We start from the raw sequence: 17,289 nt of genomic DNA on the forward strand, positions 1-17,289 counted from the left end.
GACTGCTAAACGTCCTGCTTTGAAAATTTAGAGCGTTTGAACGTCGCAGAGGTATTCAATGTTTCTATTTGAACAGAAGGTTTGAGTTATTTAGAAGGATATGATAGCGTGTTAGATTTAATTGCCCGAGCTTAGAGAGTGAAACGGCCATTGTTTACGGATTGATACGTAACTTATACAATTAAACTAGTACTTCAACTAGAAAAGGTGCATTTTTCAAGCCGGCCAAAAGAGGAATTTCAAATAATATTTCTTAGCTTTTATCTAAAATAAAAAGCAATTCACCTAAGAGCAAGTGCTACTGTTTATAAATTGTTATAATTATTTTTAAAATGCGAACACATTTTGGAACAACATTCGTGGGCATATTATTAAGAGGTAAGTTGCGATAATGTCTTAAGGCGCATTGTGAGTTTAGCATTTAATTTAACGTTGTTAATGTACTAAAAGTAATGTCAATATAAAGTTTATACATAAAGGAATGCTTATCTATGAAATTTACTTTAAATTTAGCTGACTAACAAAACTGATAGTGCCCTTGTAAACGCTTTAAACAAATTTGCCATTTAGGCTTAAGAATTTAGTAAAATTAACTTTGTTAACATCTCGAAATATCGTTAAGTTTACACCGCAAATGGACTTACCACCACGATTCCGACAACTAGTCAAGATCCAATTACAACGACAACAGTGAAATCATTTGTCCAACACCCGATGAACGCGAGTAGCTGTCCGACATCGTGGAAACAATATGGTAAAACGTTACTCACCTAGCCCTAAATCAAACTAATCAAAATCACCCACAAACATTCTTCCCTGACCTTTATTGCAGGAAGAACGTGTTACAAAATCTACACGAACGGGCTTGAAGACATAGAAAACAAAAATTTTGACGATGCCATGGAATTCTGCAACAATATACAAACCAACTTAGCTGTTATACACTCTCAACAAGAGCAAGGTACATTTCATTAGCATCTGGTCGGTCGTCAGCTTTATGGTTAGATAGTCCTGATAGAAAAATTACCAAACTGCTTACAGGGAAGCAAACGTTCAGAGCGATGCCCTTAGAAGTTTCGATTTAAATTAATTTTTTATACTAGATGGCGTCAATTTAAACGTTTTGCATCTTACTTTAAATATTTGTAACAAAAGTCGCGGTTTTTTCAGACTGTTGGCGCCATCTAGTAAGACTTCGAGTATTTAAAAATAGGCCTCTAACGGAGTTAGCACCTGGAAAGGATATTAACCGTTGTCAAATGTTTATCGCCTTTTGACGTTTCATTGCTAGATTTCTTAACGACGCACTTGGGAAATCCGAAAGTGAAGAACCGAGCTTACATTGGTTTAGAGAAACACGCCACGAGCGGCGAAGCCTACGACTTCAGATGGGTCGAGAACGAAGATTCCAATTACACGAATTTCGCGGCGGGGGAACCAAACGGGGTACGAAAATCGTTATGGATCGGAAATACAATAAATATTAAATTTTTGGTCAAATTGACAGGCGTTGTACGAAAGATGCGTTCACATGTGTGGGAACGAGGCCATCGCTGGTAGATGGAACGACGTACCGTGCGACGAAAAAATGGGTTTCGTTTGTCAGTTTAATCTGGGTACGTGAATGACACGCTTATGGTGATAATCGAACAGTCACAAGTAACTTAATTAACATAAGTATGGCAGTATTTCGGTTAATGATAGTCTGTCGCGGAATAGGCGCTTAAATAAATCATTCTCCCAGGAAATCGCCAAGAATATTTCCAGAGCCGCAAGGTATTGTTTATATAGTGCCTGTTGAAATAATGGAAACCTTTCACCTGTAAACAGAACGTCATGTCAAGAGTTTTCACGTTAAAACTGAGCCCGAGCTGAGGTATTGCGGAACGCATATTGTAACTAGTGAGCCCGAGATTGAGTCCCTGTTAAAATACAAATTACTTCGAACTCGCACTTGAACCCATTTCAATATTAACATTACTCTGAGCTCGAGCCCGAGTCCGTATTAAAAATTGACGTACTAAGAGCTCAACCTTGAGCTCGACATAATATTTGAGCCCGAGCTCGAGACTGATTTTTGTAGTTTTCATATCTGACGTGAGCCCGAACTCAACTCACGATTACGATTGAGCCCGAGACCGATTTGAATACTGTTTTCGTATCTGAGGATAAGCTCGATCTCTTTCCAATTCGCGATATATTTTAGAATCAAGCCTACGTTCAAAAAGTTGTTTTGGCAAAAAAAAAGCGTTAGAAGCTAGCGCAGTCAGCGCCGTCTGGATTATCGGGCTCAGGGCTGCCTGACCGCCTCCGACTGTCTTCCACGTGTATCAGTGATGCCGGAATGGAGCTCGAAAACACTAATTAGGCTATTTGATAAATACATTGTGCGACGAAACATCGAGCTCGAGCTTGAGCCTTTAGTAGTTTTAAAACAAAGTGAGCCCGAGCTCGAGGCCACCATTTTATTTGTAAGTAACTATAATGAGCCCGAGCTCGAGGCCACCATTTTATTTGTAAGTAACTATAATGAGCCCGAGCCCGAGGTCACATGTCGAATTTTAATTGTTGCGAGCCCGAGCCCGAGACCACCCGTCGATTTGTAAATATAGTGAGCGTGAGCCCGACACTGCCGGTATATTTATAACTACAGTGAATCCGAGCCCGAGACCGTTTGTAGGTTTTAAATCTACTGAGCTCGAGACCTCACATCGGCGGGGATATTTAGATTGCGAGCTCGAGCTCGAGACCCGGCCAATAATTGGTGAGACCAAGGTGAGCCCGAGATCAGCCGTAAGCTCCTATACGAATTCAGTGAGGTGAGCTCGAGCCCAGCTTTTGGCGTGGACCTATGTAGATTACTGTGATGGCGATAAATACTAGCGAATTCAAGAATAATTAACTACATACAGAAACGGATGGGTTACAATAGTAAATTTTATGTTCCTATTAAATAATTTGTCATAATTTGGCGAAAACAAGCTGTTGAAAATGTTTTAATTTTCTTTAAGCCTTGGCTGATCCTTCAAACAGGTGATTTATCAGTCACTATCACCTCACAGTGTCACACTTTCCAAGACTAGTAATAGCTCGCGAAGACTTCTCAGTTCTTAGCCACTCAGTGATTTATATAGTCCTTTGGCAAAACGGACTGTCTTTAAAAAATTTGCGTATACTTATGTCTGCTATCTTACGTACGGTACAACTAATTCATATTTTGTCAGTTGAAACGAGTAAACTCACGGATGGGATGGAAGAAGATCCTCGGTGTCCAAATGGTTTCAAGTTCTACTTGGATATCTGTTATCGCTTGGAAGAGGACGAGGAGAGTTGGTTTAACGCCGAGGAAAGATGCCGTGCCCAGTACGGAGGACACTTGGTGTCCATTCTGGACGAATACGAACAGGCCTTCGTCAATTTACTAACAGACAACATTGAGAAGGAACTTTGGATCGGGTTTTCAGACACGAATAAAGCGGTACTAGAACACGCAAACTTTCAGAGGCGTAGCGATCAACGGGGTATAGACGTGCACCACGACCTTAGCCAGGGCCGTGCTTAGGGGGTGGTGAGCCGGGCGGTCGCCCAGGGCCTCTAAAATTTTACCATAGGGATGTATATACCGGAGGGCCGCTACAATTAGTTTCGCCCGTGCATTTCGCCCGGGGCCGCGAGACCTCTAAGCACGGCCCTGACCTTAGCCGAATTTTATCTGAAGGCACTATAATAAGAGTAAAATAAGGCGCTAAAATAGAAAACACGGCGCGAAATTCACTTAAAAGGTCGTTCCCGAAAGACAGTGAGTTAAAATTATCTTCCCCATATTTTATGAAGACTAACTTCCCTCGCGTCATAGTCTTCTATCTTACTCCCTGAACCTAAATGGTGGTATTCATTAGGGCAAAATCTTCACGACGGTGAGCGTCAACGCAAAAATACCCGTTAGGCCTAATGATTGGTTTCCACTAACGGACGTCATAATGAACTTTTCTTTAAGTGCGTCAAAACGTAGGTATGCTAGCTTGGTATACATTAGGGCGCTTAATAATGTATTTTTTTTTAAGCGCATGAAATCTTTTGTAAGTTCCAAAGTTAAGTGACACGCCTTTACGCGCGCTAGTAGAAACTAAGCTTAATCCAATTTTTTGCGTCGACAAAATATGGGGATGGAAACTTTTACCCAATGACATTTGGAATTGATCTATTAGAATATTTAAAACAATCTTGGTAATCTTAGTATTCTACACTGTCTACATTTATTATAGTCATGAAATGAAGATAACTCCTTCGTATAAGAACCGCTCAAATTGAATATTTTTATTATAATTATAGGGGCCGCATTGATTAGCGTATATGGTATTTGAAAGGGGCTGCCAAAAACTGCTTTAGCGTTTTACGTTGTAGTGCTCGAAGATTGTTCAGATTTTACTGTGACATCACGGCTCTCGCTCCGAGGTGGTAACGGTGCTAGGTAGAGCCTCTCCAAATGATATATGAAATGTTTACAGAGTGGCGTATTTAGGAGCAACAAACACAAGGAGAACGCAGCTAGCCTTTAAACACGCTAACGCCGTGTTGTGTACAAATTTCATTGGACGAGCCTTTACGCTGAACGTTTTACGGGCGGGCGGAAGGCAAATTTTGAATTATCCCCTTCCGACGGCCGCAGCCGCTAAAGCGTCTAACTAATGAAAACTGAACACAAGAAAATGCACGACTTTTGACGGGTTGCGTTCTCCTTGTGTAGGGTGCTGTGTTTGTTGCTACTAGGGCGTATCATCCGCTATCTACCAAGAAGTTCATATGCCGGTGCCCGCCCGTAAAACGTTCAGCGTAAAGGCTCGTCCAATTAAATTTTTACACAACACGGCGTTAGCGTGTTTAAAGGCTAGCTGCGTTCTCCTTGTGTTTGTTGCTCCTAGATACGCCACTCTGTAAACATTTCATATATCATTTGGAGAGGCTCTACCTAGCACCGTTACCACCTCGGAGCGAGAGCCGTGATGTCACAGAAAAATGAAGTTACGACCGATCTTAAAATATCGCTTCGTCTTGAGAGACGTAGTAGATCAGCTCAGCCCGAGACGCAAATTCGTCTTGGAGCTGGTTTTTCCCCCCCCATTGGAAAATATTTTTACCCCCGGCAGGGACAGAGAGTGCTAGTAGCACCCAATGAAAACCGTATTAAATGGTTAGTTAAGGTCAGATCTTTTCCCTAAAAAGGGTACCATTGAAGAATTTTCCCCCGGCGTCTTTGGCATGTGGCTGCCTTTTAAGTGAAGTCGAGATACTGAATTATTTCTCGTGCCTAAACAATGGGGCATTAGTAAACTTTTTTTACACCCCCTTTTCTGGTGCCGTAATTTCCTCGAACTCCTTGCGCTTCTCATATGAGGTCGGGCCTTGGCCTCCTCAGCCCGACCCGCGCGCCGCACACCCTCGGTACGCCACTGCAAACCGTAACTTTCTATACATAGTTTTTCACTTACTCAGCTGAACCAGTATTTCTATTGCCAATTGGCCACTTTTCAATCCCTATCAGTGCGTTCTACTGGCGTAGTGGACGCGTTCCCATAGTAAACTTCACGTTTAGCTAAGTATGGAAAACTATGTACGACGATTCTATTTGGATATCGTGAAACTGGCCTTTTTCAGACCGAAGGTATGTTGAGGTGGTCTGACTTCCGGCCAGTATATCACACGAAATGGGACAGGAAGGAACCGTCGGAAGGGAAATCTGACCACCGATGCATCGCCATGCAAAAGAACAAGAAATGGAAGGTCCGCAATTGCGAAGACAAACACGCCTTCATCTGCGCCAAACACAAAAGTAACTACGGGTAATGGTGAAATTTCTCAAGATAAGACTAATGTTTTAAATACAGAGACGCACTCTGACGTACCACCTCCAATTATGGGTTCGTGTCCGCCACATTTCATAGACGTTGGTACCCAACACTGCTACTACATTGTCACCGAACAAAAGGAATCCTTCTTAAACGCCAAGCAAGATTGCGAAGACTTGGGCAAGTATACGAGCTTTACAAATACCATCTTTCCATAGATAACTTATAAATGTAATATTGAAACAGTGGAGAATGGCACCTTGGCTGAGTTTCATTCGGAACATGACATGGTCTTGTTGCGTCCTCACTTGACGCGTTACACTGATCAAAGATTTATCGTCGGAATTCAGGAACAACAATACGGTTTGTATACTGCTTTGAGCTAGACACAATCAGAAGACATATTTCTTAGAGAGATGTATTAATCTTCCTCTATTGCTAAAGTTATTCGCTTGAAACGTGTACATATTTGGCTCCTATGGTCTCCATGGAAATCGGGAGGGGAGATCAAAAATTCAAACCTTTTCGGGCGTAAACTTTGAACACGCGCTGTTCGCGCTACAGCGGCCAGCCCATTCGTTGAAGTTTCTATGTTAACCTATGAGCGAAAGATATGTGTATGGTTTGAGCGCCCCTAGCGGATTATTATGTTTAGAGTAGTTTTGTCATTGAAGCCAATATAAAAACGAGTGTGGCGCTGAACTCCTACAGGTTATAGTACAGATTATAGGGATAAATTTTTTGCTCACGGAATTTCGACGTTATGGGCCCTAAACTAAACCAGATAAGATTTTAAACCCGGGTTATTTAAATAAAATAAAGAAATGACAGGAATATCTACGAAAAGAAGTTGGCAAAGTTTATAAAATTTGGCCTTTGTGATGATGCTTTTTACAAATTTAAAATTACCTTCGGTAACGAATAAAATGACCAATACTCGAACAATTTTTAACAAGGCAGTTGCCCATTTTTTAACGTGAAACTTAATTCTTAATTATTTGAAAATAATTAAAATCCCCAAACAGACGATTGAAACTGTCAACCCTCGCGTTTTACTAAGAAATCTACACCAGAGAAATTGCGGTTCATTCTTACTCAAATTACACATTTATTCTTGGTGCATACATCTATACTAAACTACATCATTGATGACGTAGGGATGCAAACTATGTTAGTTTTTATTGGGATTTTATACATCATCGGAACAAATTGATTTATAAACAAGTTGGCAAGCCAAATATACCTCTCCTCGGAAGAGTTTTTAATTTTCAGTGAAGCGTAACTGTATCCGTGGTTCTGCGGTAGAACGCTCACCTATAGTGCAAGAGGGCTCGGGTTCGAATCCCGGCTGATTAAAAAATTATACTACACCCTATGACAAAAAGAGGGCGCTTTTGGAAAAACCTTTTCCCTGATTCTAAGAAACTGCGTACGCAGTGATTACCCTTTGCCCCGAAAATGCGAACGCGTTTGCAGGCTTGACAGACAGACCCACAGACAGACAGACACGGTGGTTGTATAACCCCTCCTAGGGTACAAAGTCCCCTCGGAGAGGTAAAAAGTAAATATTTCTTACCAGTGTAATTTTATTATTTTCTATAATTATTCGGATTTTAAATTTTGAGCCGTACAGTTTCAGCTTAAATTAGACCCCATTTAAAAAGTGGCATGAGCCTGCGAAGTTAGATAGTTATCTTGTTATAGATATACTAGCTGGGAAGCCCGTCCTTCGGCCGGGCCCCAGCTAGAACTAAAATCCCGGGAAGACTGAGACTTAAACCAAATCCTTCCCCCCTCCCAGCGCAGCAACTAAATTGACTGAGGCAGAAAAATATTGCTTTAGAGGTGTATGTAGGTTGCAGGATTCACGGCACCTTTCCAGGGGCAAAAATACATTATTTAATTAATTAACTTAATTGGAAATCGATGAAAATAGCGCGACTCGCTGCCTTTGCGCCATAAGAATAGCTGTGAGAAATTTGGAGGTCCTGGGTTGAACGGCTCGGACGTCTATAGAGAATATAGTTAGGAATATAGTTTAGATTATTATTATTATATTTATCAGCCACAACGTAACTAAAGTGCGCAATCTTTAGGACGCTATGCTTACATCACTGAGCCGGACGAAGAAGCCAGTTACCTGCCTTGGGATACGAACGAACCGAACAACAACGAGAATGAAAAGTGTGTCGAGCTGATCGCCCATAAGATGGCCTACAACAATTTCAACTGCGATCACGATAATTTTTTCATCTGCCAGATTTATAAAGGTACTCAATCGAGTTCTAACATTATTAAAAATATATACCAGAAGTCTATATTATCCGCCGTCGGTGGGAAGTATGAAAGCGTAGTCAAATAGCGTAACAACAAATCTCCCCCGTGGAACTATATAACTGTGGTGAACGGGAACCGACTTGGTTTTGTAATCTGGCTCAAATCTCGGCTTTGGGGTGCGTCTAGTTTGTCGTTCTGTGTTCTGACAAAAAGCGTTTCTTTTACAAAGAATTCTTGGCCAAATAGCATTCATCTAAAAAATCAAAACAAAAAAGCACGTGTTTCTGTTTGGCATTGGCTCTGAAGCGCAATTTTAAATTAGTAGGTGCTAAAATAACTGTTAGACATAAAAAATCGAAGAACAATAAGGACGAAATATTACTTCCTATTCCCACTGTTGTACACGTTAAATATAAATTTTGTTTCGGGATCGTATAGTGTCTCATCAGCAGCACTACGTCCCCATTTTGATTTCTGTCGGCAAAGTACGTCGAAACTATTCTGAATATTTAGCTCAGAACTAATGATTCTATTCGTGTCTAGTAAAAATTTCTGAGCTTCTGAGTTAGAATTTTGACAAACTTGACGCACCTTTGACCAGACTTAAAATTTATCATATTCGTTTCTTAAAAGCTCCTTAAAACTTTATTTTGGTGATAAAAAATGGTTATAATTATAATTCTGTACATAATATGTTTTAAAGTAATTAATTTTCGGTTTACACCACTTGGGGCCTTGGGTTTGGTGTGATTTTGGGGCCCATTTCGCTCCTCTTCTAATTTTATGTTTTGGACGCCACCTCGAAACTTAGCACAAAGTTTTATCATGATATATTTCGCGTGGGCAATCTGGAACTTCCTAACACGCCTAGGCGTAAAATAGCCCATTCTATTGTTTGTTTGTTTCTATAAAATCAATGTTAAAGATAATATAACCTGCAAAGCAATCTTTATGGAAGACCTCTTCAATTTTTAAAATATCCCTGTACAGTGGCGCCAAACATTTCTAAAGCCAAAGCCAAGAGCGGCCAGAGCTACAAACGTTGGTGTTCCACACCAAATACCTGAGGTTATATTCCCTTTAAGTCCAACGCCGATATTTGAAACTGAATCATTTCGTTAGACAAGTGCTTACCCTAACATTTCCACTGCGTCGAAAGATAGGCCCTGCTTTACAACGATATGTATTAGCTGTTTATACTAGTTTACAGTGGCGTAGCCAGAAGTCCTCCTACGCATTGTAAACCGGCCACCTGTAAAGACCTTTTCACACGAGCCAACTTTTCAAATCAAAATGCTGAGTCAGCAAAAATGGATCAGTGATCCATTTTTTTCTCGCGTACTTTTTTGGTGGATCAACTCATCGAACTTTTATTCACACGAACCAACTAGTTTACTCAACTCAAAGTTGACTCATCTAGTTGGATCAAAAAGTTGGCTCGTGTGAATAGACCTTTACTTGATCACGCACAAGCAACATTGCTTATGTGGTCGAAGGTGGTGCCTTGGGTATTAGCTCTATTTTTAAAGAAAAAAAAAACTATGTGAAATATCTGAGAGGGGTCGATAAGGGGGTGACTTTTTAGTACCCTCCCCTTGTCTACGCCATTGCTAGTTTAAACTATGATTCTATAGTTTATGGAAAATATCTGTTGTACGCGATTTTTGCCATGGAGATTTTATACTTCCCACAAGCGAGTGATACTTAATACCAGGAAATTCTCAACAGAAATTCACTACCGGATACTGCCACACCCGGAGGAAAAAGGTGGGCTCTCAGGGGGAAGCGTAAGTGCCATTGTTATCGTAGTGCTGCTGCTCATCGCCGCCTTGGCTATCATCGGTTTCTATTTTTACCGAAAAAGAGGCCTAGACGACAAAATGAAATTGGGGATTGTGAAGTTTCAAAACGAATCTAACGGACAAAACTCCAATATTTGAACGTTTCAAACAAACATTTTGCGTTTCATCTTCGGGTTTTTATAAACAAAACCATACATACTTATAGCTATTGTAGAATTATCTTATGTGAAATAAAGAGTGATTTTTCCAAAACATATCTTTACATAAAAGTTGAAATATTTCAAAGGGAAGTCGATAAAATTACGAATACAGAATTGATTAGTTTCAACGAACATAATTTAGTTTCAAATCTACTAGTGTTTAATGATTTAATCTTAACATGTCCTGTTTTTCTATAAATATTGAAGTGAGAATATTCGTTAAATTAAAGAAATAAAAATCGTTAATAAAGTTTTCAAAAATATCATATAGTTTCAAGTTATTAGTCTTAACCGTTCCAATTGAGAAAAGCCTTGATCATAGTAAATAGAGCAACTATGCGATAGACGCGAAGCTATTTTAACAGTTCATATTTGAACAGGAGGACGGTATTATTTGTCGAAGAAAAAATATATTCCCAGCTAGCATGCTGTTCTAATTGTTGGATAAAAATGAAAAAAAAAAAAAAACTAGTACAGGCTTGCTTATCCTAAAGAAGAAACAAGATATAACTCCTTTAGGTAACAGGCTGTATAGAACTGACTTAACACGTTCTATAAGATTTTACCTAAGAATTATCTTTAAAATAATTTATCTGCATACCTTAAATATTTTCAACTAACTTAAAAAATGAGAACTTTCTTAACTCTGACTTTCTTTGGACTCGTATTTAGAGGTAAGCTAATTATCTATCGTGTTTAAAATGATTATCAAATAGCCTTATTTTTTAAATTATGGAAGTGTACTCTACGAGAATTGCTACTAAAAGTTTGACTTCGACTACCACACTCGCTACAACTACAACAACAAAGGCGTCATTCATACACTTTCAGTCAACCGCCACTAAATGCCCATCAACGTGGAGACAATACGGTAAGGCCAAACAGAAAATTTGTGGTTTCTTTTAATTTCGATAAATAAACGGGCATAGGCAAGACGTGTTACAAAATCTACGCGAATAACATCGATAACGTTGAGACTAAAAACTACGACGATGCCATGGAATTTTGCAACGGCAGACAAACCAATTTGGCCATCATACACTCCCAACAAGAGCAAGGTAGTCAAATACTACTCCAAGTAATTTATTACTTCGTTACTGAAAATAGACTGTTTAGATTTTCTAACGACGTATCTGGGGCATACGGAAGTGAAAAACCGAGTTTGGATTGGTTTACAGAAACACGTCAAGAATAGATACGACTACGATTTGGACTGGAATGACCACGGAAGTTCCAATTACACAAATTTCGCGGCTGGCGAACCTAACGGGGTATCTTTACCGTCATTTCTTGTTAGGCGATAAAGTGGTAACATATTTAACGTGTTCCAGGCGTTGCACGAAAGATGCATCCTAATGTGCGGTAGTGACGCCATAGCTGGACGATGGATAGACAAACGGTGCACCGAGAAAGTGGGTTTCGTCTGTCAGTTTGATCTTGGTAAGTCTCAATACCTAAGGCAAACTATCAGCAATCATATATAGCTTGTCTTGTCAGTTGAAAAGAGTAAACCTAACGACGGACTACCAGAAGATTCTCAATGTCCAAAAGGTTTTAAGTTCTATCTCGGCATATGCTACCACGTGCAAGACGAAGACGTTGACTGGCACGAAGCCGAAGAAAAATGCAAATCCAAATACGGAGGCCACTTAGTGTCAATTTTAGACGCGTACGAACAGGCCTTCGTCGATTTACTGACAGCCAACGTGGATAAGGAGCTCTGGCTTGGCTTCTCGGACACGATTAAAGCCGTAAAAAGATTCGATTGGAATAACCACAACACGCGCTTATGAAAATATATTTTCAGTACGAAGGTATGTTGACATGGTCGGACAGCCGACCGGTGTATCACACGAAATGGGACCGGAAAGAACCGTTGGAAAATAAAGCCGACCATCGTTGCATCGCAATGCAGACCAACAAGAAGTGGAAAGTTAGGGATTGCAACGATAAACACGCCTTCATATGCGCCATACACAAAAGTAATGAGACGCGAGATCACGTAAATATTTCTGCCAAAACTAACTTCTATTTTTTACTAAATAAAGAGGAGCAATCGGTAATACCGGAACTAATTATTGGATCTTGCCCACCCAATTTTATCGACGTGGGTACCAAACATTGTTACTACTTGGGCACCGAACAAATGGAAACCTTCGATAGTGCTAAGAAAACTTGCCAACACCTTGGCAAGTATTTTCATTTTTCGGGAGCTCAGTCTCGTCACGTGTACCATGTTTTATTCATTTAATTTAGCGGAGAACAGCTCATTGGCCATGTTCCGATCCGCGCACGAACTGGATTTGTTACGACCTCATTTGGCCGCCCATACTGATAAAAGGTTCGTCATTGGCATACGACAAGTGAAATACAGTAAGTAATCATTGTCGTTGTACAAGTGGACGTAGGTAATGTATCTCTTACGAGAAAGGTTTATCAATCTACCTATGCGGCTAAATGGTATAGGTCGATTTACAATTTTTAACGGGCAAAGACACTTTAAAGGAGTAAAATTCATCCGAGGTAACGTGGTGATGGCGTTATTTGTTAGTAGATGGCGCTCTGATAGCAGCATGACGTCATAATTTTTATTTTCAATGATTTGTTGAAAGTTTTCAGTTTTTAGTGGAGAACGGTTTTGTCGAGATTTAAAATACAAAATTATCTTCCCTGATTGGATAGTTTAAAATCGTATTATAGTGCCATCTATGGCGGAGAGTGTTAACTACTGTTAAAATTAATTTTTAATTTAGATTACAAAAATTATTTATTTTTAATAAGAATTTAAAGTACTATAATTAACTAGTTATTAATTAATAACTTTTTAAAAAAGTTTATTTTTCATAAACTTTAGTGTCGCCATCTATCTCAAACAATATTAAATAGGAAGGTACCTCGGGTGGATTTTGCCCCTTTTTGTATATTTCCCTGTAGGCAATATGTGAATGCGTCTATTTGTAGAGTCTCACCATTTTCTCTAAATACTTAATTATAGTGAATTTTTTAAAACCTATAGCAGTGATTGTAGGAGGCGTTTTAAAAAAAAAATTCTTCTGATGTTCCTACAGGCTTCTGCACACTCGATTTTCAGTTAACGTTTCTAAAACAAACCATTGTATGCAGTGAAATAACGATATCTCAATGTGCTGTTATTATTACATTTATAATATTAGTATATTTTGAGATATATTAAATTCACGTAGGTCACAGTTAGACATAAAAAAAATCGAGTGAGTTTGAAAATCAACTATTAGTTGATTTTATGAAATAAAACGTGGTCTTGCCCAACTTGTGGAAATGTTGCTCTTATGGCACTAGTAATTAGTAATTTAGTATACTAGCTGGGAAGCTAGAACTAAAATCCCGTGGAGATTGAGTCATGGCATAAACCCTTCCTTCTTTCTCTATGCATAAACAAAACTCTATCCCCCCTCCCCAGCGCAGCAACTAAATTGACTGAGACAGAAAAATATTGGTTGTATAGGTGTATGTAGGTTGCAGGATTCACGGCACCTTTCCAGGGGCAAAAATACATTATTTAATTAATTAACTTAATTGGAAATCGATGAAAATAGCACGACTCGCTGCCATTGAGCCATAAGAATAGCTGTGATAAATTTGAAGGTCCTAGATTGAACGTCATGGACGTCTATAGAGAAACAGACGCAAGACAGAAGACACTTAGGAAAATAGTATAGATTCTTAGCCTATATTCCTCTGGCGACTGTAGCGCGCGCTCGTAGACTTGTAAAAGTTAGAGACTGTGACGTAAGAGCCACATTTAAACAATAAGGACATGTTACTTTACAAAAAGAACAATACGTGACGTCAACGTTAAAATGAAAAATATGTAAACTAAGAAACGGCGAATCGAAATGGAAACAGTTTTGTATTTGATACTGACTTGTTTCGTTTCTGTACTATTGGTTTGTGATTAAAATTTAACAGTCACTGATAAAATGCTTAGAGCATATTATGTTAATTTTCACTGGCTGTTATTCGTTTTCCCGCGCTCATTTAACTTCACCTTTGCACGCTAGATAGTGCACGTTTCACATTTCCGATATAGATGTTAACTTTTCTCGTAAGCGATATGTAGTATATACTTCTGATCGTACTTAATAATCATTGACGCATTGACTTACAATTCAAAACCCCCAGAATTTTACGCTTTCATTTCGGACACCGATGAGGAAGCCAATTATCTGCCCTGGGATACAAACGAACCCAACGACAATGACCGAGAAAAATGCGTCGAATTGTACGCGCATAAGATGAAGTACAACAATTATCCTTGTAGGATTCGAAAATATACCATTTGCCAGGCGGATAAAGGTAAAGTAAACCATTTCTAAATTAGAAGCGTTTAAGGGTCAACTTTCAAAATATTTTCGCGTAGTACTGCACCCAGAAATAGCGAGCGAGCATAACGAGGGAAAAGGTGGTCTGTCGGGAGGTGGCGTGTGTGCCATCGTGATATTCGTTCTACTTCTGTTTGGTGGCGCTGCCCTCGCCGGGTTCTACTTTTACAGGAAGAAGAATTTGGACGACAAAGTGAGGGCTGGAATATTCCAGTTTCAAAACGAAACGAATGGCAAAAGTTCCAAAAGCTGAAACAATAAACATAATTTGAATAAATCATATTTATAATAACAACAGGAATCTGAAGCGTCATTTTTAAATTCCTCGAAAGAGAAGATGAATAGAAATCGTTTTTACAAATTCCGGGCAACAAATGCTTATAAAAAGCATAAGTAACAGTATTACATTACGTTATTTTATTTAATCAAACCAGAATCTTTAAAAAAAAATATTTCGTAACTTTCAACGAGTCACGAAATACGCGTCGAAGTTTGAGATGGAAACCTACTTTGAAACGAAAGTTAGGTACCCTTGACAACAATGACAAGCCAACTTTATCTCGAGCGTCGCGAGATTATATAACCTTAATTTGTAATTTGCTTTTGGTTTCCAAAATACAAGACGAAATGAGCGATTAAAATCTGAGGATTCCGAAGTTTGTACAAATACCGTACACTCTACAGAAAAATGATTTTAGAAATCTTGTAATAAACTTGAAATCTCAAAATCATCCCAGAAATCCACACGAAAATCGTGCTCTGAAATCTCAAAATCAGTTTCAGATTTCTGAAATAACTTTGACATTTAAAATCCCGTACGCAAAATTGACAAATATTTGAACACTCGTTCAAGACAGTCCACGTTTGCATAAAGTTTGCTATGTTCCGTGTGTAAAAAGTGTCATTGAAATAATTATGTTTTATGGAGATAATTATGTTATAATGAGACATACTTATGAGATAGATAGGATAACCGATTCATTAATTCGCTAGGAAGTATTGTACTAAGTCATTCTTAATCAAATAATGGCGATCTCCGACTAGAGCTTTTTCGAATTTCTTCAAGGAAAAGTAAATAGCTAATAGTTGTCATGTACTCTGAGATACAATACCATGTTTTTCTCCGTCCTTAAAGACTCAATCAATCAGAAGACTCCTCAAAGTTTGAAATTAAGGGCTGGACATTCGTGAAAGTAGTAGTAATAGTAGTAGTGTATTCGCGACCTAAACGAGTCTAGGTGGCGTAACGGCGCACGGCGCTAGCTTCTCCGAGGTACAGAAAAATTAAAGTCAAATTTGCCAATAACAACGAAGAAAAATTAATAGTCTGCTTTAAACGCTACTTATATGTTTCAATGGCGAACCAAAGGGGGCGTAGCGGTAGTTTTTGGTCCCTTTACCAATCCTGACGGGATTTTGTTCCTTCAACTGCTTTGGTTTGTCGGAAGAGTTTACCAAGTTGGTCTTGTTTCGGATTGTTTGGTGGTTTTCACCTGTTTGCTTTACCGGTAATGGAGATCATTGTAACCAACTCACTTACATCCGTTGTCAAAAACCATTAATACATCATAAATGTCTAATTAACTGTGGGCTTAATGAGTTTGGCGGCTTAATAAGAATTTTGAAATTAAGTAAGGAAAATGGATTTAATAATAATCTTACAAAGCTAGAACTAGACAATTACTCATTCCTAATAATTATTATATTGAATTTGGTAACAGAAGGATAAAATTGCAATTTAAAAACAAAATACAAATCAAGATAATAGTAAAATATTATAGACCTAGGGCTCTTAATGGCACACTGAGCTCCGTAGTGCATTAGTAACGACTAAACAAAATCACTGAGGTATTGTGCTAAAGAAAGCAACGTTCACAAAATACAAATCAAGACCATAGTAAAATATAATAGACTCAGGCTCTTAATGGCACACTGATTGAGTTAAAAAGTGTCTTAGCCACGACTAAACAATATCACTAAGATATTGTGCGAGCTTAGCAGGAAAACCTGTTGCTGGTACGTTAAGTGATATTTTACGTTCAGTGACTGAGCTCTCAATTCTTCCTAGCGTCGAAGTTCGTAGAGCACCGGTGCCATTCTCAAGGTGACCTAATTCCAGCACACCACACTCACACCACCCCTTGCTTTAGCCTAATTAGTCTTCACGTAAAACTTGAGGACTTTGGAACACAGTCTCGCGCCATTAAAGTTTTACCTCTCCGAGGGGACTTTGTACCCTAGGAGAGGTTATACAACCAGCGTGTCAGTCTGTGTGTGTGTGGGTGTGGGTGTGTGTGTGTGTGTGGCCTGCGAACGCGTTCGCATTTTCGGGGCAAAGGGTAATCACTGCGTACGCAGTCGAACAACCGTTTTAACAGTTTAGAGGTTGGCAAAACCACCGTGTGACGGTAAGCGTTAACGGATAAATTTGCGATTGCGTTGAGTTTTTTTTTTTCCGTTAACGTCCACCGTCGCTACGTTTGTTACGGGTGCGTATTCTCCAACTCCTTCTTATTGACTTTCGGGACGGACCGAGTGCTGAGCAGTGGCGTACCTAGACCCTTTGACGCCCGGGGCGGATCACGAATATATTATAATTATACGGTATAATTATTATTTAGTAAGAATTAAAACGGATTAATATATATATATATAACGGTATATTAGTATTACCTAATCATTGTTGTCGTCTTGTGTGGTCGTGCACACTACTGCATCATAAAAATATGGAACGTTTGAGGGAAACGATAAAGTTTTAGTTTCACTTTAGATTATATATTGATAATATTGTTAGATTTTCGAT

The 17,289-nt window shown here is 39.1% G+C and overlaps 2 protein-coding genes across 2 annotated transcripts; both read left to right on the plus strand.

Annotated features, from left to right (window-relative positions):
- Positions 1-332: 332 nt before the first annotated feature.
- Positions 333-10,063, plus strand: LOC149926721 (macrophage mannose receptor 1-like). The gene is made up of 11 exons (XM_090157737.1): positions 333-378; positions 623-754; positions 833-961; positions 1,292-1,446; positions 1,508-1,616; positions 3,225-3,478; positions 5,656-5,830; positions 5,886-6,026; positions 6,093-6,209; positions 7,943-8,116; positions 9,852-10,063. Exons 1-11 carry the CDS (start codon positions 333-335, stop codon positions 10,061-10,063), a joined length of 1,644 nt encoding a protein of 547 aa, XP_090013863.1.
- Positions 10,064-10,857: 794 nt separating this feature from the next.
- Positions 10,858-14,739, plus strand: LOC149926722 (macrophage mannose receptor 1-like). Its single transcript, XM_090157738.1, has 10 exons — positions 10,858-10,996; positions 11,055-11,183; positions 11,233-11,396; positions 11,457-11,565; positions 11,623-11,876; positions 11,933-12,107; positions 12,174-12,314; positions 12,382-12,498; positions 14,287-14,460; positions 14,525-14,739. Exons 1-10 carry the CDS (start codon positions 10,858-10,860, stop codon positions 14,737-14,739), a joined length of 1,617 nt encoding a protein of 538 aa, XP_090013864.1.
- Positions 14,740-17,289: the final 2,550 nt, after the last annotated feature.

This window comes from Leiobunum rupestre, chromosome 9 (genome assembly GCF_980474605.1).
Source record: "Leiobunum rupestre chromosome 9, qqLeiRupe1.1.hap1, whole genome shotgun sequence".
Classification (NCBI taxonomy): domain Eukaryota; kingdom Metazoa; phylum Arthropoda; class Arachnida; order Opiliones; family Sclerosomatidae; genus Leiobunum; species Leiobunum rupestre.